The 27,747-nt window shown below is 36.1% G+C and overlaps 1 protein-coding gene across 1 annotated transcript in view; it reads right to left on the bottom strand.

Annotated features, from left to right (window-relative positions):
* Positions 1-4,003: 4,003 nt before the first annotated feature.
* Positions 4,004-27,747, bottom strand: part of LOC142354061 (uncharacterized) — a 29,149-nt gene continuing 5,405 nt past the window's right edge. The window contains exons 2-5 of the mRNA XM_075406335.1: positions 19,143-19,292; positions 16,217-16,502; positions 6,919-7,100; positions 4,004-4,632 (exon numbers count right to left, since the gene is read on the bottom strand). Of these exons, the coding sequence (XP_075262450.1) occupies positions 4,117-4,632; positions 6,919-7,100; positions 16,217-16,502; positions 19,143-19,292 (1,134 nt within the window). The 3' untranslated portion in view covers positions 4,004-4,116. The remainder of the gene's footprint in view (positions 4,633-6,918; positions 7,101-16,216; positions 16,503-19,142; positions 19,293-27,747) is intronic.

Raw genomic sequence — 27,747 nt, 5'->3', positions numbered from 1 at the left:
TCGAATCCCACTTAAAGCATTAAAACAAAAAAACAGGCAAAAATCATTAAATTTTGTCGAAAAATCAGCAAAACTGATCAAAAACCTCCAAATTAGCATTAAACTCAAATTAACTATTTGAAACCTTCAATTCCCATCAAAATAAGCCTGAAACTAATACAATATCATAACCAAACCACATAACCATCAGAAGTTGCAAAAAACTGCTTTCAAATGCCGCACGTGAACAAAAAAAATTTCGTTCGCTCAGAGAAAATTTTTTCACACATCAAATTTTCGCTCTCTCAAAAACAGCGGTATGAACAAAAACGACTCTCTTTCCGCTCCGCTCTTCACTTTTTGTTCAGCACCAAAAGCACTCCAAATTTTTTCACGCGTTTCATTTCCCGCTTCAAAAATCACTCCAATAAAATTGATTAAAAAAACATAGCCGGAAGAATTCCGGAAACGACTCGAAGTGAAAATCCATTTAAACGCCATCCAACTACTCATCAAACAAAACGTGTCTTCACTATTTTATAATTATCTTGAAACAAAGTCATGAAACAAAAAAGTAAAAACAATAAAATCAAATCTGTTAAAATATGATAAAAAATCTGATCAAATTTTGTTATAAATGGAGATCCCGAAAAAACTATCTCTGCCAAAATAACTTCATCAAAACAACTAGTACTTACAAAAACCACTTATGTGAACAATGAGAAAAATACTTTAGGCTAAAATTATGAAAAAAAATAGCTCTTAAAAACAACTTTCACTGAAAAACTGGAAAAAGTTACTAAATTTTTTAATATTTCAAAAACATATAAATCCAAAGAAAAATTCCCTTCAGCCAAAAGGGTATCCAGATGCTCGCAAAACAATAGGCAAGTCATAACAGGCAAAGAAACTTAGCAAAAAACAGAAAAAAAAACGAAAAACTGCAAAAAATTAAGAAAAATAGTTCCAAATTTCGCCATTTTTTGTCATATTTCTCAACAAAAAAATGATTCTCACCCACAAAACTGTAACCAATTGTTATCATAAAATTGCTCAAGTAGAAGGGGTTTCTTCAATACCCAATTGAACCAGTAAATTAAAATAATCGTCAAGAGAACGCAAAAATTAGCCCGAAAATCAGCAAAATACATTAAAAACCTCCGAATTATCATAAAATTCATACGAATTTCCAGAAACCTTCAAACCACTACCGAAACCAGTCTAAAATTAAAACAAAATCATAATCAAACCTCTGAACCGAAAAAAAAAACTGCTTTAAAATGCCGCACGTGAACAAAAAAATTTCGCTCGCTTAGAGAAAATTTTTTCACACATCAATTTCTCGCTCTCTCAAAAACAGCGGTATGAACAAAAACCACTCTCTTTTCGCTCCGCTCTTCACTTTTGTTCAGCGCCAAAATCACTCCAAATTTTTTCACGCGTTTCATTTCCCGCTTCAAAAATCACTCCAATAAAATTGATTTAAAAAAAAGGACTTCTCCAATACTCCTCTTCGAGTCATAAAAAAGGATTTCTCCAATACTCCTCTTCGAGTCGTAAAAAAAAATAGGAGCGCTATAATAGCCGGCTGAGAAGATGAGGGAGGCTATTAATAACAGAATTAATTGCATAAATAGGGACAGCTGATCGAAAAGAAAAAAATTCAAGTTGAAATGGCCAGTTAGATTTAAGAATACACCAACGTTATTCTGTATGACATGTATGTTCGTGTCGGTATGTTCGGTTTTGATAATCCATATTTCATATCAAGTCCCATGAGCTGCTGAGGCATGTCATGACTGGCGAGGGATGACCAGATGACCTAATCTAATAAAAGCGGGCAAATAAAGCTTAATTTCAGCAAATGAGAAGAGAGTTAGCTTTCGATCTACTGTTCCCATTTCTTTTTTCGATCTATTTTTCGATCTATTAGATGTCCGCTCTCCGATTAATTGGTACTTAATGTTACAGTTGAAAAATAAAAAATACATTTCTATTTGCTACATTTCTCTGTTCTAAATAAAGCTCATGAAAACTCGTAAATTCTCCAAAATCGCGGGAACTCAATTTTCGAAAGCTTGAAGCTCAGACAAACCTTCGCGCAAAAAAGGTTGCCACAAGGTGAAATTAAATTTCTCGCATTTGCACTTAAATGGTACTTTTCAAAAACAGTAGCGATAATAGCTTTGAAATGCGACTAATTTCAATCTTTTTAAGTTGATTCGAGCATAAGTCTTAAAAAAAGTTCAACTATTTTCAATCTGCTGAAAAAGTTTGATATTTGACTTATCCATATATCTATTGATATGATTAAGCAGACTTTTACGACAGAATCTGCTCGTTTAAATAACTAAAAAAGAACATATCTGGCAAATTGCCAGAAAATAGCCGCAAAAGCTTTGTACATCTGCAGTCTCAAAAGCTAGTGAAGGAAGCAGACCAAAAAAGAACTTAATTCAAATAAAATGCTGATGTGAAATTTTGATTAAGAATAAGTTTAACTTATTGCTGCTTCTATTAGCTTCACTTAAATACCTTCAATTCGAGTGACATGCACTCACTAGCCCTTTTCTCTTCGAATTCAAGAAGAAAAGTCAAATTCAGAATGATGAAGCCATTTTTGAGAGTGAGGTAAGTCAGGTGTGACCAAAAATTCAATCACGCGAATGATCAAAAAACAATCTCCACTAAGAGTAAAAATTGAAGTCATGCACGCAATTCAGTTGAAATCGCATGAACGAATGACCAAAAAGAAGTTTTGAATTAGTTGTGACGTGATATGATCGTAACAAAAATCCTGACGACGAAATAAAAACCAAGAGAAGGCCAATAATAGCTCCAACTATCGCTGTGCGGCTACTAGCAACTTTATGAAAATATCACCTCTACGCATCCTTAGGATGAGTAAAAAATACGACAACCTTGTGGAAACCAACTACAGAAGACGATGAGGGCCGTCATTAACTGCAAACATCAGTTCCCTCGTTAAAAACAAAACTGGATGTAGTCCAGCGTCTTCAGGAACAATCAGTATGCATAAAAAATCTATATAAACAACTAACTAACGTCGGGCAAATTGCTCTCAAACAACCGGCGCGCGTTCGGCTTCGGTAGTAGGCTGTTGCGGATTACGGACGGTAGCAAAAGGGGGCTGCTGAGCGGAGTGCGTAGAGGGCTCGACGAGAGGGGAGGAGGATTGTGGGGGGGGTGGTTGAGTTGGGTAGTTGGGGAGGGGGCTTCAAACCATCTGTCACACCAAAAAATTTTCCTTCACACCATCAAATTGTCTCCCCAAAACAGTTTCGGTGAATCGCATACTTAGAGACTAGTAAGGCGTAAGTCTCTAAGAGAGCTGTTCAGCCACTCAAGACGAAAAATCGACCAAGCAATAAATCGCATAAAAGACCACCAGATTAAAATAATTGCAGCTTACTTCGTTTGAGAGTAATTAAATATATAACCACACTGTTTCTATATCGTCTTGCGTATTTCATTCATCACCTTTCATTTGAAATCTCTTTCTATCAGAACGAAAAACTGATGTAAACAAGGTGTGGCCGGAATATGTGTTCCACAGAAATTAGTTACAAGATCTCTTTAACTCAATTAAGGGACACGTTATTACTAAGTTGGAACACAGAAATTTGTCAGTTGGAAATACACTGAAAATATCACTGATGCAAAAAAAGACGGAAAAAGAGCACAAAGAAATCAAAACAAAATCATAAGAACCAATCCATCTTTAATTCATATTTCAATAAATTTGAATTAAAAATACAGCAATAACGAATGTTCAAGATTGGCTGCAATATAGCAATTAAAACTTCAGTTTTAAAAGTTTCTTCAAAATTTTGGAGCCAAAAAATTTCTGTCTATCGGCTTTGCCCATTTACGAGAAATCTCTGAAATCTCAGAAAATTTTTTTAAGTCGCGTTAGTCATTGAATGATCAACAAAGCGCAGAACTTATTGCCATTGCCTTTCAAAAAGGCTTCAAGTAACAGCTTTATCAAAACCAGTGAAAATCTGACATCAAACTTTTGTAAATTCAGCACTGGAATACATTCAATTAAACGTCTACCAATAAATTAATAAAATATTTAACAAATTTGATTATCTAACATCCATCTTTCTAACTCTACCATTCAAGTAAAAACTCGTAGCTTGTTGCGCCTCCAATTTTCTTCTCGCCAAATTCCTCTGAAATCGTTAATTCTGAGTTGTCTTTATTTTTCTCCTCATCTTCCGACTTCAGGTCATTATACAAGACTTTATTTGCATTAACCGAAACAGGTTCGTCTGTATTTTCTCTTGTCAGATGTTCGCTACTCTGAGCAGGTTTAATATTTTCAGTATTTTCTCCTTCAACGTCACTTGTTAGTGTCAAAGCTGAGTCAAATTTGACATCTTTGCTTGACTGTCGTTCCATTTTCAGGTTCTCAGACGTTGATTTGACCACTTTGGACTCAGTTGCAACCCGGTCGCGAGTGTCCATTTCCGTTTTGAGGGTCAGAAGGGGCTTATGAGATGAGGTCGAAAGAGCTGAGGATGCGTTTGATGATGAAACTGAGAGACTTTTGGATTGCCCACGAAGCGGGGCGCCCTCATTTGTTACAGTCGTAGCACTGCTTGCGTTTGAGACGCGGGACTTAATCTAAATATAGAAACCTTGTGATTGTTCTGAAGTGTACGAAACAAAAATTTGGTACCAATGCGACAGAGTCCTCTTTAATACGTGGTTTTATTGGGAAACGGCACAATGCAAAACAAATTGGCATCTTATCAGTATCGGCAGGGAAAGCCTGGATGAAAAGTAGAATAATTTTTTCATTTTTATTGATGAAATCGAAAAAATCTGTCTTAGATCGCCTCAGGATTAAACCTTTGAAACATAACCGACTAACGTCGGGAGAATTGCTCTCAAATAACCGTCGAGCGGTTGGCTTCCTCAGTAGCTAGGCACGGTTTAGTGAGGCTAGCTTTAGCTTAATTGAAGGGGCGTAAGTGAGCGCAGCGGGGGGGGGGGGGTGCACCTGGGGGCTGATGGGGGGCAACAGTGGGGGAGGGGGGTCAATCTCTAAGAACCGCTCTTCGCACCATAAATAAAAGTCTCCAAAACAGATTCTGTGAATCGCACACTTGAAGACTAGTGAGCTGAAAGGCTCTAAGAGCGCTTAATGCCCGCTGGGCAGTACCTGTTTGTCCCATTTTTGAAGACGAGAAGTCAAATGGGCCACACAAAAAATCGGTCAAGCGCAAAAATTGCATAAAAAAGACCGACAGGACTAATATAATTGCTACAAACTTCATTTGAGAGCAATTAAAAATATTTAACCTTCAAAAACACTTAAACAAAAAATTCTATCCAAAAATCAGACTAAACAGAAAAAAGTCGAATTGCAACAGTTAAACAAAAATTCTTTCTGCTTTAGCGTGACTTCTCCGATTTGAAATCAAACGTAAACAAAGATATTACAACAAAACGCAGCCAGAAAACTCGGTAATCGACTCGAAGTATAAATTGACTTATACCCCACTTAGCTACTAATGCACTTCATAAACTAATTTTAGGTTATTCACTCTTAAAACACAGGAAAAAGGAAAATCTGATAACAATTAAGAATTCCCAATAATATCAATTCTAGAACAATAATTTTAAACATACCTACTGATACTCTTTGTTCCACATGTCAACAACTTGAAAATAAACCACAAAACGCTCAATTGATTTCAAAAAATAGAATATGTGCCTAAGATAATGTTGCTTCAGCCCTAGACATCAAAAAGCGTACGACAGTAAAAAAGAGTCAGAAAATTTTGTTTCAGCCCTGGAGATTAAAAGCGTAAATGAAGTTCACTTTGAAAATTCGCGGTATAAAATATTAAGGAAAGTACAAATACTAAATTAAAGGAAGAAAAACTTCGAAACTAAGAGAAAAACACAGTAAAATAATCCAACAAAACATAATTTGAAGGAATCAATCTTATTGGACAAAAATGAAACAGCAAATAAGAATCAGTCAATTCTCGAATTTACATAGCATATTTAATAAGGTGACAAACTTTTTCAAACTTTTAAGAATAAGAACCACCCTTCACACCATGACATTGTCTCCTCAAAAGTTTTGGTGAACCGCATTCTTAGAGTATAGTAAGGCTTGTGGCTCTAAAAGAACTTTAAGCCCTCCGAGCTCTACCTGTTTATCCCGTTTTTTAGGACGAAAAGTTAAATGGGTCATACTTAGACAATAGTACGTCGGGGCACTCTAATTCAGAGAAGGCTAATGCGAAGAACCAACCCGCGCCCTCCTGTTTCCTAGCCTGCAGAAATAACCACCCGGCTATCCGGGCCTTATATTCTCGTCTACAATCGCTTTTATTTTTGCCACGCAGACTTAATTTCTCAATACGAGCAATTTAGGTCCAGCAAAAAAAAACAGGAAGTCAAGCGTGAAATAGTCAAGAGTGAAATCGAAGGAATGCTCCAGAATAAAACGGTCGCGCAAAAATTTTGCATAAAAACTTACACGCACATTTACAATAATTGCTTCAAACTCCGATCGAGATATTAAAAATAATATATATATATATATATATATATATATATATATATATATATATATATATATATATTCTTGTTTCCTTCTTTACATCCGAATCGAGAGCAATCCCAACCAGCTCCTAAATATTCTTCATTTTGATTAGAAACAGTTGATGATCAACGATGGATAACTACAATTTAACGATATAAATAGGCTTCACTAAATTTCGTTTTTTTTTGCATTTGTTTAAAGATTTTTTTAAGTTTCTAGGATCACCCTATCTTTACAACAAGAACAACATCCTCAATTTTTTTACTAGATGCGAATGAGTTTGGCTTTAACTAAATCTTGTCTTCGTTTGCTTAATCGTAATCCAAATTTGAAGAGGTGTTACTTACAATAGGGGAGCTGGTCAGTGAAGTAACGGACGGTGCGATTTTGAGTGCCTTTGTACTGAGAGCGGGTGAATTGGCAGATGACGCTGAAACTAGCTGTATATTTAGTCGACTATGAGCTCTTACTCCAGATGATGTTGATGATGGCTGCTGTCTCTTGTTCACTGGTTTCTTCACGTTTTCCCCTGGCAATCACACAAGCGTCAGAAAATGAAAGTGTAAAAATTTCAGCGAATGAAATTCCATGTTGCATCATTAAATTAATTAAATGTCCAATTCTGCCGCTTTTCAAGCTTACTGGTCATCAAAAAGCTCCGTTTAATCTCAGCTTTTCATAGTTAGATTTCATGCTTCAGTTAAAACATTCTATACTGAAACACCGTGACCAATATTTGGCCCAATAATGTAACATTTTTTTTAAAGAGAAGCGTTTTTTGGTTGGTTCGAAATTGCAGTTAAACATGTGAATGAAATTTCATTCTTGAAGACGTTTCACAGTTTCAGCTAAATGCGAATAATGAATATGAAATACTGATGATCAAGGTCGCAAGTGACAAATGATTACATGATGCTCCTAAATTAAAAACTGCGAGAATTAACTACATGTAATTGTTGCCCCACATTTAGTGGTACATGAGGGAGGCTCCAATGCGCAACAGATTTTTTGTTATGAAGACTTTAGTGTATAGTTCTTTTCTGATATGATTCATGAAGGCTATTGATGTAATTTTATTTTATCGAAAAATTAAACATAAACCCACTAATGTCAGATGAATTTCTCTGGAACGGCATACGAGGGCAATTTTATTTAGAGGGGATGTAGCGTAGAAAAGTTTTATGGCTCAAAAAAAACAACCCCACAGGGTTGGAACCCTGTAACTCCTGGTTGGAGGTCTGCCATCTTAACCACTCAACTACATTGCCTCTGATTTCCTTTTTCGCTCACAATGGCTTTCAGCAACGAACTTTTCTTCAGAACGAGAGCAACTTAGATCACTCAGAAATGAAGCATTAAAGTGTGAAAAAGTCACTCAAGTCAGCAAATGTTCTCGAACAAAATTGCAAAAACGGTCAAGCAAAAATTTTGCACACGTTTACAATATTTGCTTCAAACATAGTCCGAGAGCAATTATTGAAATAATATCTCGTAAAATTTTAACTTTCCGGAACATTTGAACTAACAACCACAATTTTCAGCAGACTGGTTTCTAAAAACGAGAAACCTTTTCCTTCAACTTTTTCAATCAACACTAAACGAGGCTTATAAATTGGCGTTTTCTGCTATTTTTTTTCAAATTTTGATTCAATGAAACAAGTTTGAGGAGAATTACCTCAGCACATTAACCATGTTATCAAAACTCCTCAACACAGTGTTTTACAAGCAAAAAAATTTGTTTTTCAACTGCTTCCACAATTTCGATCGAGTAAATTTTTTTACTTGAATTTGTCAGTTTTCCCCAAAAGCTGATAACATGTGTCAATAAGACGTAACTTAAGATAATTCAAAAAAAGCTATATCATTACTAATTTGCTGATTACGAAGACAAATAGCAAATTAGAACTTATCGACAAAAATTTGGTTCCTAAATATCAATTAAAAAATCGAGGTACCCCCACACAGGCTACATGAATCTGGTATTATTTTTGCCCAGAAAAACCACCATTTGTATGTCTTGCGACTTAAAGAAGTGCAGCGCAGAAAAAATGAAAAACAGCACTCGAAAATATAATACAAGTGCACGCGATTTTCGAGTCTCTATATTTGTCAAAGTTCAAGTCAAAAATCTATATTTGTGAACCGTAGTATTAAATATCCAAAAAATCATGTTTACTTTTCTTAAGTTACAAATTAAAACCTATAATAGTTCTCTAAAGTTTTATCACAGTGTATAAAAACTAAAAGTGCCAAAATTGTTGGATAAATTCCAACGGATTTTTGGCAAAACGCCAGTATATAACCAGTTTTACGAAACATTCTTTTAGCACGTGCTCAATTTCCAATTAAAACTCATATCAAACATACTGAGGTGATCAATACAATTGTAAAAAAACTAAAAGCGTCAAATGACATCAGTGATGGCTAGGTCGTATCAACTAAAGCTGAACACAGTTCAGTTTTCTCTGAGCACTTTCTCATGTTCCAGAACGAAATTACGCATTTACTAAATTGTCCAACTAATAAAAACACACTGGCTGGATCATTCGCCGGTTTTCCCGCTTTTTGAAGCGGGATTACCTTGGATGTTTTCCCGCTTCATTCATATCAAACAGCTTAATCAGTCTTGCCTGAAATCAAACAACGCTTTGAAAGCAGTGTCGTCACAGAATCAAGGTCTGAAGAAGAAAGAGTTGCTTATTCTGTTAAGGCCAGCACCCGTTCTTGCATTACCTATGCTTCCCCGATTTGGACACCGAACCTAGCAGAAAGTCATTGGAAGCAAATGGAAGCCAGACAGAACGATGCCATGAGAACAGCTACACGATGTATGAGGATGTCAGCTCCAGATCATCTTAGGCGAGAGACAAAATGCCTCCCCGTTGGGGAACAATGGGAGGTGCTCACTACGCAATTCGCCGCAGCAGCTAGTAACTCTCTCCATCCATGAGACGAAAGTATCCTGTCAAAGAACCAGCCGAGAAAGATGAAACGCTCCTTAGAGAGTTCAGAGCATCCAAACTGGAAGGACACCAACTCTCAGAAGATGCGTCGATCAAAGAAATACACAGCCTACGTCACCAAAACTACGGAGTCTTTGCAACCGAATCGTGTTCTTGGGACTGAACCTCCGGAAGGCCCCGATGCAGTCGATTTGAACGATGAAGGCATAGAACAAGACGATCAAGTCAGACTTCCGCAACTAAGGAGTGGATTCTGTCCTAAGCTAACTGTACAGAATCAAGGCAAGCGATACAAGCCGATGCAAAAAATGCACAGCAGAAGAAGAAACGGTCAAGAAGAAGAAATGTCAATGCGATATCGCACCCGAAGTCTTATGGACGAAGACCACACTTATTTCCGGACATTTTCGGGAAACAAACTTTTCCAAGAAAAAGCCACCAAAATCTTCACAAATGTCAAGATCCTTCATATTTTTGCTGATCTCTCCAACAATTAGAAAAAAATCAGCTTCAGAAAAAGCAATCAATTTCCCATAAGTTATGGACAATTAGTTCACCGATTCTGTCTGCTTAAGTATTTTTTTCTTACCGTTTCCGAAACAAATTCAAAATCAAAAACTTTTTTAAGGTTTCAAAATTTTTTTGACGTTTTTTCATTTGTTTTCTCAAATAAAACAAGCAGTTTTCTTATCTTGTCTCCGCATTATTAAACCTACGACTCTCATGGGGAAAGAGGCGGTTATCACCATTGTCTAGATGCAAAAATGAAAAAAAAAATAAACGCTATTTACGAAAGCTAAACATTTAAATTCTCAACTTGAAAATTGTCAAATTTCCCTTGGCGAGCATCAGGGAAGCCACTAGCATGACAACTATCAGAGCATTTAAAGTCCAGCCTATCTTTACGGCTAAAATGTTAACCAACGCATAATAATTTTTGGCGTCCAATGTATATATACCAGTTCTGGATTCAAGTAGCTATATACTAATCTACCAGTTCTGGATTCATCTAGCTATATATTAATGTACTTTGAGTTAGATCAATACAAATAAACTGTAAATTTCTCCCCGAGACAGTCAAGTATAATTAACCGAGAAAAGTCTTTCGTTCATTTTATTTACAAAAAAAGACGTCCCAAGCTTCCAAAAACTTGCTCGCTGCACAACTTAAAAACACACTGGCTGGATCATTCGCGAGATTTCCCGGTTTTTGAAGCGGGATTACCTTGGATGTTTTCCCGCTTCATTCATATCGAACAGCTTAATCAGTCTTGCCTGAAATCAAAAAATGCGTTGAAAGCAGTGTCATCACAGAATCAAGGTCTGAAGAAAGAGCTGCTTATTCTGTTTAAGGCCATCACTCGCTCTTGCATAAACTATGCTTCCCCGATTTGGACTCCGAACCTAGCAGAAAGTCATTGGAAGCAAATGGAAGCCAGACAGAACGATGCACTGAGAACAGCTACACGATGTGTGAGGATGTCAGCTCCAGATCTTAGGCGAGAGACAAAACGCCTCCCCAGACGGGAACACTCGAAGATGCTCACTACGCAATTCGCCTCAGCATCTAGAAACCCTCTCCATTCATGCCACTAAAGTGTAGCCTGTCAAAGAACCAGCCGAGAAAGATGAAACGCTCCTTAGAGAGTTCAGAGCATCCGAACTGGAAGGACACCAACTCTCAGAAGATGCGTCGATCAAAGAAATACAAAGCATACGTCACCAAAACTACGGAGTCTTTGCAACCGAATCGTGTCCTTGGGACTGAGCCTCCGGAAGGCCCCGATCCATTCGATTTGAACGATGAAGGCATAGAACGAGACGGTCAAGTCAGACTTCCGCAACTAAGGAGTGGATTCTGTCCTAAGCTCAACGACTAACTGTACAGAATCAAGCCAAGCGATACAAGCCGATGCAAAAATGCAAAGCAGAAGAAGAAATGGTCAAGAAGAAGAAATGTCAATGCGATATCGCACCCGAAGTCTTATGGGCGAATCCAAAAGGCAACGGGGAGAAAACAAGAGGGCTGTGAGGGCCTTCACAACAAAGACAACAAAACACACTTAGTTCCGGACATTTTCGGTAAACAAATTTTTACAAAAAAAAGAACACCAAGTCACCAAGAAAATGACAGGATCCTTCAGATTTTTGCTGATCTCTTCAACAATTAGAATAAAAATCAGCTTCAGAAAAAGCAATCAATTTCACATACATTATTAACGATTAGTTCACCGATTGTGTCTGCTTAACTACTTTTTTCCTACCGTTTCCGACACAAATTCAAATCAAAAAATTTTTTAAAAATGTTTCCAAAAACTTTTTGACGTTTTTCTTTCATTTGTTTTCCCAAATCAAACAAGCAGTTTTCTTATCTTGTCTACGTATTATTAAACCTACGACTCTCATGGGGAAAGAGTCGGTTATCACCATTGTCTAGATGCAAAATTGGAAAAAAATAAACGCTATTTATGAAAGCTAAAAATTGTCAATTTGAAAGTTGTCAAATGTTCCCTTGGCGAGCATCAGGGAAGCCACTAGCTTGACAACTATCAGAGCATTTAAAATCCAGCCTATCTTTACGGCTAAAGTGTTAACCAACGCAATATAATTTTTGGCGTCCAATGTATATATACGAGTTCTGGATTCATCTAGCTATATATTAATGTACTTTGAGTTAGATCAAAACATATAAACTGTAATTTTTTCCCCGTGACAGTTGAGAATAATTAACCGAGAAAAAAACTTTCGTTCATTTTATTTACAAAAAAAAGATGTCCCAAGCTTTCAAAAACTTGCTCGCTGTAGAACTTAGTTTTGTCGAGCCACTCCAGGAATATCCAGGAAGTATTAAACAAAAACATTTGATTTCCAAACTCTCAACCTCAAAAATGTATATTTCACGATTATAAACAAAGGTTAAACGTCTCCATATTTAATCTTGAAATCACTTAGTATCAATTCAAAAAATAAAAGGGGTACCCATAGCCGGCAGATGGCCGGAATAGCTGCGAAAGAATAGACTTGCGTGCCGTATAATAGAGATAGAAACAGATACGACAAGTTGAAAAAGTTATCGACGCCTCTCAAAAGTAAAAAAAAACACATTCAGCAATAAATTAATAGAGCTTGTTAAAATTCAGTGCACAGGAGCCTTTTCATTAGGGGCCTTCATTATTACACATAAGTTCCTTTGACCTTAAACTAATTCAAATTTAGCTTAAGTTTTAAAGAGCAAAAGTCATTTTATTGAGTGAGGTAAGTCAAGTATGACCAAAATCTAATCACGCAAATTACCTTGAAACTTTTGCTAGAGAGAGTGAGCAATGACGTCACGCGCGCAAATGCCGTTAGTGAGAGGAAGAAGTAATTCAGAAAATTTCCAGCTGTGGTCTGTGAACAAATGTAAAACGGAAAAGAGCGTCAGACGACGCAACAAAACAAGAGCACCGCAATATAGCTACGCTCAGGTTACAGCTTCGCAGCTATAAATAATGTTTCATGTTTGGCTGTTCGTTGTAAAACGTAGAATATAAGACATAGAAATGTGCGTCTCATACATTTCATTCGGTAATCCTGATGAAACTGGATGTAAAATGCAGCTTTTAGTCGTTAATCGAACAAGAAAAGTTAAACAAACGCACATTTTTATTTAACTCAATTCTTTTTATCATTGCGATCTATATACTAGCAGCATGACTCAAAAAATTACTCAATAATTAGCCCGGGTCACCGATCTGAGCACTTTCTTTGATTTCATACTGGTCATATATGATTACTAGTAATCACACATCACACAAGGTCATATAGTGTTTGCATGATTTCTTAGTAGTCAGACAAAAATCATATATGATTTCTTGAAATCATACAGGTGTCACAAAATTTGAAAGCCGGAAAACCGTATAATTTTTATTTTCGGTAGAAATCGGAAAAAATTCTTGGAAATCATACAAGGTCAGTTGGTTTCATATTAAGTGCGTACTAAAAAATCAAGTAGGAAATAATATTTGATCATTGTATAAAATCAAAGAAACTTTAACCCGGTAGACCAATTTGACTAACTTACAACAAAGAATAACTGACGTTTAAAACTTTTGTGTTCACCCCAGCCAGCCCACTTACAGCATTAATATTACTTGCCAAATTCGGGCGTTCATTTCTGCTATAAAATTTTAGAAAGTTTAATAATTTATCGGTCCTTCGTGGAAATGATTCAAACATGTTATCCTCAATTACGACCAAAAAAGGTCAAAAAGAAAAAGTACTAAATTGTGTCAACTACAGCTGTACTATTCACCAAAGCTATATAACACACGGGCTAAAATACTTTTGTTCACCCACGCATAAAACCAAAACCATGGATGCCAGTCACACCGCACGGGTTCACAAAGACAGAAGAGAGTGAAAAGATGGTTAAACTGTTATTACCCAGTGTCAGTGATGAACGACGGTATAAAAGGCTGAAAACATAAACAAACAACAATAACAACATCATTACACTCATGCCATTATAAAACATACCCGGCAGATTGCCGAAAAATAGCCGCCATCGATTCCAATAAGCATGATTGGGATTGAAAGAATAGATATTGAAAAAAAAATTTTTGTACAAAAACATTTTTTAAGTCCGATTTATTTTGATGGCATTTCGTAGTTGAACATATTTCTGTTTCTTAGAGAGAGGCTACAGGGCCTACTATCAATACCAATAAGCACTAGAGATGGTAACTAAGACTTATAGGAACGACGTTAAAATAGCGGGCATCTAAAATTGGGCTTTATGGGTTAATCCCGTTTCTATTTCTGACTTCAATTTTTTATACTGACTCTGTTCACTTTAAATTGCTTTGCTGAGCAACTGATGTTCAAAATCACTTTTAGCAGAATGAGAGAAGAGAGAAACTAGTCTAGAGAAGTCAAAAAGATTTCAGGCAAAATGTCGAAAAAGCGGCAAAATGAGGTAAAGCGAAACATTTTTGTTCGACGAAGTAAAAAAACATAGCAGGACAAGTCCTGACGTACAATTCAAAAAAATTTTCATTGACTAAACAGAAAACTAAACCTAGAACGGACTATTAATGGATTGGCAAAACCATTTAGAAAAAAAACCGATCCAAAAAATCGAAAAACATTAAAAAAAGTCAAATTGCCGCATGTGAACAAAAAACCACTAGCGAGAAAGCGAATTTTTGTTCAAACACCGTTTTCTCACTCTACTTTAAATTTAGAGCAAAAAAATTTCACGCCGCAAAACCACTCGCTTTTCCGCTTCACTTCACAAAAAAATCAAATCTATTGAAACATGATAAAAAATCTGATCAAAATTTGTCATCAATCGAGACCCGAAATAACTATCTCTGTCAAAATTACTTCATCAACATAACTAGTACGTACTGAAATCTCTTATGACAAGTTTTCAAAATACTTGATGCCAAATCATGAAAAAATAAGCTCTTACAAACAACTGTGACTAATAAACTGGAAAAAGTTAATAATTTTTTTAAACATTACAAAGGCACATAAATCCAAAGAAAAATTTAATTCAACCAATAGGGTATCCAGATGATCGCAAAACAATAGGCAAGTCATAATAGGCTAAGAAAATTATCCAAACAACAGAAAAACGAAAAACTGCAAAAAAAAATTAAGAAAAACAGTTCCAATTTTCGCTATTTGTTGTCATATTTCTCAGCAAAAAATTGCTTCATATCCACAAAACTGCAACAAATTGCTCAATTAATAGGGGTCTTTTCAATACCCATTTGAGGCAGTAAAACAAAACAAAAGTAAAAAAAAAATCGCAAAATTTAGCCCAAAATACTTGCATATAGATGCATGCTAAATATAGATGCATGCTAAACCTCTTGTATAGTTTACGTGACTCTTTAGAATTGTAAAAAACTTAGAATTTTAGTTTACTCTTTGAATTGTAAAAATTTTTTAAAAAAATAGGAGCGCTATAATGGCCGGCTGCGAAGATGAGGGCGGCTATTAATAAGATAATCAAAAAGCACGCTCAAAGACTATACGTCACAAACATTATTGACACTTCTGATGAAAAAAAATTTTGCGATGAAATAAGTTTTTGAAAACTCTGGGTAATCATGAAAATACATTACCTGATATACGTGTTGGGTTCCTTCATTAAAGCCGCCGCGGACACGGGAATACAAAACCCGGTGGACCGTTTTATCACCCCTCTCATTTTAACCCTGCCATATCTAATAATTTCAGCTTATTGATTTCATTATTGAAGAAATAACTTCTGCGGCCGGTCAAAAGTTATGACACGGCTTTTAATATAAAATAGACTACACGTGATTATATTTTCACACAATTTGTATTATGTTTCCTTTACTGAAGCCGCCCCGTTTTCTTTTTTTATTCCAAAATTTAACTAAAAGAGGCTGCAGGTGAAGGGACAGCAAGAACACCTAATGTTGTCTGCGTACAGTTGTAGTACAGAAACTTCGGCCGTCCAAAAAGAAACTAATTAACGAAAAGTTATCAATAAAGATTCAAAATTTGCTTAAATATACAAAAGTGAAACCCGGTCAGTAATTATGAAGATTAATTTAAAATTTTAAGTTAATCAAATTAAATTTATTTCACACATCAGAAAAACTGGCCTATTTGATAGTTTTAAATAAATTTTTAGACTCAATTAAGAAAACAAAATTCTTACATGCAACTGGATCCGTCTTCCTACGTCTCGCCTCTTCAATCGCGCGTTTTTTCACGTCAGCTAATTTCACAATCCGACCATCATCTTTCTCTTCTGGCATTTCGACGTCTTTAGCCTCATCGGGTTCATTATTTTCAGACTTCGCTCTTGTGTCCGCCTGGCCAATTGTTTTTTCAGGCGAATCTGGCGATTTTTTGTCTTCTTTCGAACAGGCGAAATTGAAGTAGGAGAACCCATTCTGAGGGAACCACGAGAAAGGGGCCGAAAATTCATCAACAAATTGCACCTGAAACAAATTTACAGTTCGATTATCTTTTATTATTGGCTTGAGCACCGTTTACCTAACCAGTGCCAAAAAATTCTGAACAGTGCTAAGTTTTAAGCCGCTCAGACTCGTATATATTGTGTGCAAAGTTGAAAACATAGCCGGCAGATTGTTGGAAAATCTGGCTGGAAAGGGAAAATAACTTTTTCTCAATGCCAAAAAGTGTTCTGATTTGGTGTGCAGTATCGGTTAGATTACAACTAAAATTAATTAGGCTTCTAAACTGAAGGCAAATGAGAATAATACTAATACCAGCTACCAATGGTCTAAATAAACTGTGATAACCTAATGCACAATAACTTAATGACCTTAGTGACAACTTTTTCACATTGACAATACACACAATATTGCGTAAAATTGTTTGAAAAAATTCTAAATTGTTATCAGTAGAAACAAAAAAAGTCACGCGTAAAAATTGTGACTTGTCCAAAGGTAACACGAAATCAAAAACATAGCCGGCAGACTGCCGGAAAACAGCCGCCGTTGACGCGATAGACGCACATCGGGATTGAAACAGAAAAAGAAAAACAAGAGATAGAAATTGACAAAAATTTTTCCTAAGTTTCAAAAATTGGTCTAATTCAGTGTGCAGTTTCAGTTAGATTCTAAACCTATACTTACTTCAGCTTCTAAACTGAAGGGTATTAAGCTTAATAATAAAATCAGATAGCAATCGCTCTAACGAACTTTGATAACCTAATGCACTATGACTTAATGACCGGGCTTTATCGGATTATGCCGTTTCTTTTGATTTTTGCTCTTTTGACATTGACCGTATTCACTACATTCAATCGTAATTCAATGCGTGAAATAATTTAGAATCCATTCAGTTGAAACAGTGAGTGGGGTCAAACGAGAAAATCGTAACTTATGTAAAACGAAAAACGTGATCAAAAGGTAAAGCGAATTTAAAAAACATAGCAGGACTCGTCCTGACGTACAATTCAAAGAATTTTCATTAACTAAAGAAAAAAACCAGAGCTAGAACGGACTATGATTGAATTGTGAAAACCATTTCTTCAAAAAATCTGACAAAAAAACAGAAAATCAGTCAAAATGCCGCATGAGAACACCACAAATAACTAGCGAGAAATGGAAATTTGGTTAACAAAAAATAGGCCTAGAATGAATTATGAATTAATTGGGAAAACACTTAAGAAAAAAATTCGATCTTAAAAATTGAAAAAAAAACAGTAAAAATAAAAGTGGAATTGCCACATGTGAACAAAAACTACTAGCGAGAGAGCGAATTTTTGTTCAAACTCCGTTTTCTCACTCTACTTTAAAATTAGAGCAAAAAAATGTCACGTCTCAAAACCACTCGCTTTTTCGCTTCACTTCCCGTTTCGGCGTGACCAAAATCACTACCCCAAGTTGACTTCAAAAATCATGAAAATGTGTGAACAGATATTAAAAAAAGACAGCGCCCCAATACAATTCTTTGAATTGTAAAAAAAGGACAGCGCCTAAATAATAGCCGTTTGAGAGGCTGAAGGCGGCTATTAAAAACATATCATCAATTCTGAATTACATTTCAAAAAATTGGACAAACTGAAGACAAGGCTATCAGACTCTTTTAGAAGAACAGTCTCCAGTAATAAACAAATCATATACCAAGACTTCCACAAAGTAAACAGAAAACACCACTATGTCCAACAATGTCAACTTTGAAAGACCATTACACAATGGGTGTTCAGACAACAAACGAGAACTTTGTAAAAAAAACCACTTCACGGCAAAGTAGAAGCACAACAAACAACATTTGGCAAACATAAATCGACTAACATCGGAAAAATTGCTTTCGAATGACAGGCGGGGCAATTTAATTCAGGGGCTGTAGCCTAGATTAACTTTTCTTTATGGGTGCGAAAACATCAGCAAAAGGTAGGGTTCGAAACCCGACCTCCTGAGTCCGATTCCTTCACCTCAACTGTATTAACCACTCGTGTATCAGGGCCTTGTATTCGTCCCTCTGAAAATCGGTTGTGCTTGAACGACAAACTTTATTTCGTAGTGAGAGCAATTGAAATCAAGAAACAAAAATCAAAAAGAAGTGCGTAAAAAGTCACTAGAGAAAAGTCCAAGATTACTGTAGAAAATCGCAAAAACGGTCAAGCAAAATTTTTTTGGAGACTTTGTCAATCTCAATAAAAAGCCGCATGTGATCAAAAAAATTCGCTAGCCTATTTTTTTCAAACCTTATTTTCTCTCTCTTTCTTTCAAAAATGAGACATGAACAACAAAACCAATTTTTTTTCTCTGCTCTTCAGGTTCTGGCAGCATTTGACCTACCTAAACGCATTATTTTCGCGCAGTACACTTCCTACTTCAACTACAAAATTACCGTTCAAAAAAGATCAATACTCCCCTCGAATATGCAAAAAATTGGGCGTGTTATAATAACCAGAATTCCGTCTGTTCCAATAGTCATTTTTGACGAGCAGACATTTGATTGAAAACTCAACATCCATTGCCCCCCCCCCCCCAACCCCTCCTCCCTCCCTCCCTCCCTCCCCCCTCACACACATACCTAGAGTAATCGTAAATATACTAGAACGGTGGGGTGGTGATTATAATGGGGAACCCCTAACTTGAACTAACATGTTTCTTATTCTCCTCGTCCTGTTGCATTGATGAGCTATTTGCCGAGAGAGCGTCATCCAAATTAGTAACACTGGAAGTGACAGAGTTACTGGCTGCCACACTCAGCCTGTCCTTCTCCGTCTGTGGTTTCTTTTTCCTCTGGATCAACTACAAAAACGAAGATCACATTACGTGACTCTCGTGAAGTCGCTGACTCTCATGATAATCTGGCTTCGACATCCGCGTAGCAATTCTAGATTTAGTCGAGTATTTCAAATTGATTTTGGGAGAATCATGTGATCTTGCTTCAATCAGGTTTTTAAAATTATGGAAAGTGAATGCCTGGACGATAGAACGAAGAAAGCTATACGCGCTATTCTAGAGGACAATATTGCCAAAAACAATCGCATTGCCCAACTCGAAGCAGAAGTGGAACAAGTGAAAATTAAAGTGAATCAACTGGAAAGATATGAATCCAAGGACTGTTTAATATTCCGAAATTTGCCAATTGGAGCTAATGGCTCGCTAATCATGGATGTGGTGGCATTTATAAGAAACGTCATGCAAGTTGAATGTGAACCCCACGATTTGAAAGCATGTCATGCTTTGGGCAATGGGACAACCCAACAACCACCTGGGATTGTTGCTAAGTTCTTATACAACGATCAGAAGGAACGAATCAGGAGCCGCAAACAATTTCTATTTTTTAAGAACCCAATGAATGGCAAGCCAGTATTTCTTTACGAACGCCTAACAAAATACGACATAAACCTAAAAGAAACTGCGGAGTCAAAACCTATGGGTAACAACCTACAACTCGGCTCCAATGCTACATTTTGAAGAAGGTGGTAGAACTAGAAGCCATACTATCAATTCAGTGAAAGACATCGACGAACTAAAGCAAACGGCCAAGAAAAATATGCGGAGACTAAACACGCAACAACAAACGTTCAATGCGCCTCTATCCAATCCTGTGCCTGCTTCCAATGTCTTTGTGCAGCCATCTACCCCACTCCCCAGTTTGTTTCGTCAGCCCAATTTCCAGCCAAGAACCCCAATTTCTACTGGCATTCCAGGACTTAAAAGAATGAGAGAAAAGACCACGTTTAGCGATCAAGAGTCATCGTTAGTGGAGGAACTCAGAAGTAGAAAAGACAACAAGGACGATCTTTTGGATTACGTAATGGGATTAATTGGTGATACCCCTAACGCTAAGGAAAGTAATCTGGACACAATCATTGAGCAGCCCTTTCATGTGGAGGAAAGTGAGGAGTTCCGGACCCAGGACTAGCGGTAATCATCCTCAAACAAGTGGTATACAATCTATTTCTATTCTAACTGTTAACGTTAGGTCGCTTCGTAAAAATATTAACAACCTGGAAGCACTAGTTTTCAGCCTTGAGTCTCCGCCGTCAGTAATATGCCTTACAGAAACATGGTTAAATGAAGACGATGATAAGTTTTGTTATCTATTGAAAGGTTATAATTGCCTTTCAAGCATAGTTCGTGACTCAAGAGGGGGAGGTGTGATGATACAAATTCATGAAACTATTTCATTGGTTAAAGAACTGTCATCATGTTCACCTGAATCAGCCTTTGTTCAACTAAAAGCGGGAAATTTTTGTTTTCAAGTGTTAACCTGTTATAATCCCCCACGCACTAATAAGCTGGAGTTCCTTGATATCTCTGATAGTTTTCTGGAAAGTTGCTCTGATGATCTTGGAATTGTTATATGTGGAGATTTCAACATAAATACTCTGGATTGTAACCTGATATCGAGAAACTACTTAAATGCTATTACTGCAAATGGATACAATTTTTTGATAGATGAACCGACTCGTGTTTCAAATGAATCGGCTACCTGCATTGATCATTATATAACTAAAAATATTGTAGTCTTCCAATCATTGGTCATGGAGGCCGAGAATTTTACCGATCATTATCCAATATATCATCAGTTTTTTGTGACAGTGTCGAAGATTCTACTGAAAAAGTTTTCCGGGACACGTCTTTTTTGAATAACAAAGAACAAGTTCTGATTTACCAGTTTAAATTGAGTCACGAACTTGCCAAGTGTAAGTTATCTGATGTGTTATGTGTCGATGAAGCTTTTGAGCGATTCCAGCGAACAGTTTTAAGTGTGACTGATTCTTTTGCACCTATAAAGAAAAGCCGAAATATCAAAATATCAAGACCCAAATGGTTCTCAAATACTCTGAAAAACATGCGGACTAAAAGAAATCGACTACACCGAGAGTGGTCAAAAGATAAGTCCAACAGTCAAAAGCGTTCGCGGTTCTGTGAATACCGCTTGAAGTTTGAAAAAACCTACACTACAGCGAAAAAATCATATTATATGACTAAATTTACTTCCTGTATCGGAGACTCAAGGCGCAATTTTAAGTTGTTAAATGATATCAAGGGTCGAACTACTAAAGATTTGTCTCTGCCAGCTCTATCACCTTGCGCGAGAATGGAAAAAAGTCCTTCAGGGTGCGAAATTGTTGAGAAATTTAATGAGTATTTTAGTACTATTGGACAGAATGTTCGCTCTTGCCTGCCGGATGTGGAATTAGTACTACCAAGTGATCAAAACTTTTCTATGCATCTATATCCAACAAATACAGCGGAAATTGAAACAATCATCCATCAGCTTGATAATAAATCATCTTCTGGGGTTGATAACATGAGCAACCTTATTGTAAAAGCAACTTGACCTGTTACATCGGGGTATCTGGCTGAGCTGGTGAATAAGTCATTCAAGAAGGGCTTTTTTCCAAGTCTTCTGCGCAAGGCGAAAGTAATTCCACTTCATAAGTCCGGTTCAAAGCTTGATGAGAAAAACTACCGACCTATATCTCTCTTAATTGTATGGAGTAAAGTTTTTGAACGAGTCATGTTTAATAGAGTCTACTATTATTTTGAATCTTTTAGTCTCTTCTTTAATAAACAATTTGATTTTCGAAAAAAGCATAGTTGCGTTGATGCTCTGGCAGAGCTGACAGAGAGGATAAGGCATGGTAGAACTAAATTTTCTGTGAACTTTTTCTTGGATCTTAAAAAAACCCTAATTAAGAAGTTGTCCTGCTATGGAATTGGAGGAAATGCCTTAAAATGGTTTGAAAGCTATCTACATAACAGGTCTCAACGAGTTGAATTTTCTGGTTTTGCATCTACATATAAAGAAATATCTTGTGGCGTTCCACAAGGGTCTGTTTTAGGCCCTATTTTGTTTTTGATATATATAAATGACCTACCAAGTGTGTGTAAAAAGTTAGAAGTTTTTCTTTTTGCTGATGACACAAATCTATCCGCACTCGATGTGACTTATGGACAAATCACAGCCGACCTTGAGTCGGTTAGCAGATGGTTGACTTCTAACAAACTAGTACTGAATCTGGATAAAACAGTTTGCTTAAACATAGGTCATCGTGCTTCCAGTGTTGGTAGCTTCTGTATTGAAAATATTAATGTGCAAGCTGCTGCTACATGTAAATACCTGGGAGTTATGCTGGACTGCAAGCTGGCTTTTCATTCGCATATTGGAATTGTTTTGAAAAGGTTAAGCACCCAGTGTGGAGTCATTTCAAAGTTACGTCACTATGTACCCAGAAAAGACTTGATATTATACTACAATTCGAATATCAAGTCCGTTATTCAGTACGGACTTCTTGTGTATGGATGCTGCAGTCATTCTGCCCTGTCCAGGATTTTTTCACTGCAGAAAAAATTCTAAAATTCATTTGTTTCAGGAAAAAGCGTGATCAGTGCTCAGATCTTTTTGAAAAGCATCAAATTTTATCGGTTTATGAATTGTACTTGTATGAGCTACTTAAATTTGTTCTGCGTTCTCTGAACAGTCACCACAGTGAAGAGTATCTCAACTCGTTTTTTTATTTTTGAACGTTCTGATCGTATTACCAGAAGTGCTAATTTACGTCTGTTGACACTGCCATTATGTAAGCAAATCGAAAAAAAATCCATCAAGTATAGAGGTACTATTCTTTTTAATGCATTAGAGAGAAGTGGAGTATTGACCAATAATCTTACAGAGCTTACTCCGTCAGAGCTTGTAAATTTTGTGCATTTATTTAGAAAACATTATTTGATTGGGAATTCAGATTTAGTTACCTTGGTGTTCAAACAAAAGGGTTCGTGAGGGCTCCTGTCCCGGGCTGCTACGGCAGCCTGGGGCAGGAGCCCATTTTTTTTAACTTCTAATTTTCCATACCAAATATGAGCTTCGTAGCTTTTTTAGTTTTCGAGATATGGCCCTTTTTTGGTCCATGATACCAAAAACACTTAGAAATTTTTTGGTCGATAGGAGACAAAATTATCGATTTTACTAAAGTTTTGATTTTTCTACAGCTCTTTGCTTTTGTGAGCGTCCTCGTGGTGCTCAGACCTTGGCAGTGGGACCAAAAAGTTTTTGGACGTTATTTAATGATCAGAAACACTTGTGACTTCTTTTGCTACTTTTTTACAGAGCCCTTTTCTTCTCTAGGTCTTTTTTCATTTTGCTTTGAAGACGTATTACGCAGTGGGGCAGACCTTGTGTAGGCCTGATGGCTTCGTTGTCTGCCCTCTACAGCTTAAAAGTCCAGCATGACTTTATTGTTAGTATCCTTTCTTTTTTTGCATATCTGTTACCGTTTTTGAAAGTTGTTATTTCATTTAGTACTGGAGAAATAAATTCTTTCTTTCTTTCTTTCTTTCTTTCTTTCTTTCTTTCTAAAAATTGCACGCTTCAAAATGCCAGCAGTTTTAAACCTTGGCAATGTATGTAAGACAATTTTGCATTCCCGAGTCAGAAACTGCACCAGCGATCCGTCATTTTAAAACCTACACATGCCTATTTCAAGAAGCGTTCAACTCAGATTTAAAGCCACATTTGCATCTCAAGTATTCAGTTGCTGGTATAAAAAACTAATGATATTTTTTCAGAAATCACTCAAATTATTTATCCTCAGTAGAAAATATAAAGTGTTTCCTAGTTTTGGAAAGGAAAAACTCATATATTCAATGTCAAACATATAGTAGTTTGAAAACAAGGACTAGGAGACTCGGGAAATACAGTTAACTTTTCCATGCATTTCGAACATTCTCGGTTTTAAAGTACCAATTTTTGAGATTATTATTGCAAACATCTTCTTTTATTAAGCTCATTATTAGGCTCAATATTAGGCACAAAGACAAAGAAGGTCGATTTAAGGCAACCAAAAACAATCAATTTTTTAAAAAAATAATTCATACAAATCAATAAAACTACAAACCCATTGATTCATGATAAAATTAATCCATTAACGCATTTCAATTTTAGTTAGATCAACGTCTTCGGAAACATTGTGTTCAAAATCAACCAATCATGACTTCATTTTTGAACTAATGACCGAAATAGACCAAATTAGCCAACAAATTGCCGCAGATTGCCGGATATTGGCCGCGAAATAGACCGCTGAAACAGAGTGATCGAAAGAGCGAGTAGACCTGGTAAGTAATTTTTTTTTCAAACTACCGTGATTTTTCACGTAAAAAATTGGTTTTTGAGCAAATTTTCTTTTGGGTCTCAGCGGTCTATTTCGCGGCTAATATCCGGCAATCTGCCGGCTATTTGTTGGATAATTTGGTCTTTCGGTCATATGAAAATGAAGTCATAGTTTGAAAATGAAGTCATGGTTGGTTGATTATGAACAATGTTTCCGAAGACGTTGATCTAGCTAAAATTGAAATGTGTTAATTGATTAATTTTCATCATGAATCAGGTTTTTAGTTTTATTGATTTGTACGAATTAATTTTTAAAAAATTGATTGTTTTTGGTTGCGTTAAATCGAATTTCTTTGTCGTTGTGCCTAAAATTGAGCTTAATAAAAGACGATGTTTGAATCAAAAACGTCAAAAATTGGTACTTTAAAACCAAGAATGTTCGAACTGCATGGAGAAGTTCACTGTATTTCCCGAGTCTCCTAGACCTTGTTTTCAAACTGCTATATGTTTGACATTGAATATGAGTTTTTCCTTTCCCTTCACTACTCCGGCATGACTAAGTAGAAGAACAAACCATTCTAATTTGGCTTCTCTATGAAATCAAAAAGTCGAAAATGTTAACGAGACCTTAAAAAACATTGTTCCAGTACAATCTTTTGGATTGTAAAAAATACGAAGATAAGATCAATAATGGTTCGGCTATCGTTTTGCGGTTATTAAACAGTTTTGAATTGAGCGTTAGAATTCTGACAGATGGTACGTGGATACTGATTTTTTTGTGATTATTGTCTTAAATTGTCCAATGTACTACAACAGTCATTTTATTTCGTCCTTCCCAAACAATAAGTGACGTGTTAGCACTCAAGCTTTTACGTAGATGTTGTCAGACATCATACAATAACAAAAAGAAAAAGAAATTGCTGACATGTTTCCAATTTTACACTTTGCAAAAATATGAGCACTCTGGTTGATGAAAAACTTTTCTGAACGAACAAGCTGTAATTTGGTGGAGAGAAGCTGTTATGGAATCTCAACAATGCTGTGCCTTTAAATTGAAGGAAAATAAGCTTGATATTAAAACCAATAAAACCAATTTGCTTCGTCGAGGCGTCTTTATACAGGCTTCTCAAGCCTTTGATGTCTTTGAAAGTACATTGCATTTGTTCTTGAAAATAATTTATTATCATTATTAGCATTGACTCTAGTAATCTTTGCTACCTCGATGCACTCCCTAGTTGAGAAGACCGAACAAAAACGACGCAAGAAATGTTCGGTATGTTCGGTTTTCTACGTAAGAAATGGTCGGCATGTTCGGTATAATCGGTTTCAAATGAAAGAAATTGTCGGTATGTTCGGTCTAGAAAGTAAGAAAGCTTCGGTATGTTCGGTTTTGCGAGATTCGGTATGTTCGGTTCGGAATGTAAGAGAGATTCGGTATGTTCGGTATTTAAACATAAGAAATCATCGGTATGTTCGGTTTTGGACGCAAGAAATTGTCAGGTTTTTCCATTGGGAAAATTGATATTTCTGTTCATAATGTAGTCAAACGTTACGATAGCGTTCTTTTTGCAGGAATTTCAAACGTACGTCTCAAAGAAAAATTCTGGAAAAGTGTGTTGATTAATTTTCATCATAAATCAGGTTTTTAGTTTTATTGATTTGTACGAATTAATTTTTAAAATTGATTGTTTTTGGTTGCGTTAAATCGACTTTCTCTGTCGTTGTGCCTAAAATTGAGCTTAATAAAAGACGATGCTTGAACCAAAAACCTCAAAAATTGGTACTTTAAAACCAAGAACGTTCGAACTGCATGGAAAAGTTCACTGTATTTCCCGAGTCTCCTAGTCCTTGTTTTCAAACTGCTATATGTTTGACATTGAATACGAGTTTTTCCTTTCCCTTCACTACTCCGGCATGACTAAGTAGGAGGACAAACCATTCTAATTTGGCTTCTCTATGAAATCAAAAAGTCGCAAATGTTAACGAGACCTTAAAAAACATCGTTCCAGTACAATCCTTTGGATTGTAAAAAATACGAAGATAAGATCAATAATGGTTTGGCTATCGTTTTGCGGTTATTAAACAGTTTTGAATTGAGCGTTAGAATTCTGACAGATGGTACGTGGATACTGATTTTTTTGTGATTATTGTCTTAAATTGTCCAATGTACTACAACAGTCATTTTATTTCGTCCTTCCCAAACAATAAATGACGTGTTAGCACTCAAGCTTTTACGTAGATGTTGTCAGACATCATACAATAAAAAGAAAAAGAAATTGCTGACATGTTTCCAATTTTACACTTTGCAAAAATATGAGCACTCTGGTTGATGAAAAACTTTTCTGAACGAACAAGCTGTAATTTGGTGGAGAGAAGCTGTTATGGAATCTCAACAATGCTGTGCCTTTAAATTGAAGGAAAATAAGCTTGATATTAAAACCAATAAAACCAATTTGCTTCGTCGAGGCGTCTTTATACAGGCTTCTCAAGCCTTTGATGTCTTTGAAAGTACATTGCATTTGTTCTTGAAAATAATTTATTATCATTATTAGCATTGACTCTAGTAATCTTTGCTACCTCGATGCACTCCCTAGTTGAGAAGACCGAACAAAAACGACGCAAGAAATGTTCGGTATGTTCGGTTTTCTACGTAAGAAATGGTCGGCATGTTCGGTATAATCGGTTTCAAATGAAAGAAATTGTCGGTATGTTCGGTCTAGAAAGTAAGAAAGCTTCGGTATGTTCGGTTTTGCGAGATTCGGTATGTTCGGTTCGGAATGTAAGAGAGATTCGGTATGTTCGGTATTTAAACATAAGAAATCATCGGTATGTTCGGTTTTGGACGCAAGAAATTGTCAGATTTTTCCATTGGGAAAATTGATATTTCTGTTTATAATGTAGTCAAACGTTACGATAGCGTTCTTTTTGCAGGAATTTCAAACGTACGTCTCAAAGAAAAATTCTGGAAAAGTGTGTTGATTAATTTTCATCATGAATCAGGTTTTTAGTTTTATTGATTTGTACGAATTAATTTTTAAAATTGATTGTTTTTGGTTGCGTTAAATCGACTTTCTCTGTCGTTGTGCCTAAAATTGAGCTTAATAAAAGACGATGCTTGAACCAAAAACCTCAAAAATT

Source organism: Convolutriloba macropyga, chromosome 15 (genome assembly GCF_964194025.1).
Source record: "Convolutriloba macropyga chromosome 15, txConMacr16.3, whole genome shotgun sequence".
Taxonomy (NCBI): domain Eukaryota; kingdom Metazoa; phylum Xenacoelomorpha; order Acoela; family Convolutidae; genus Convolutriloba; species Convolutriloba macropyga.
This window is presented reverse-complemented; position numbering and strand designations above follow the sequence as displayed.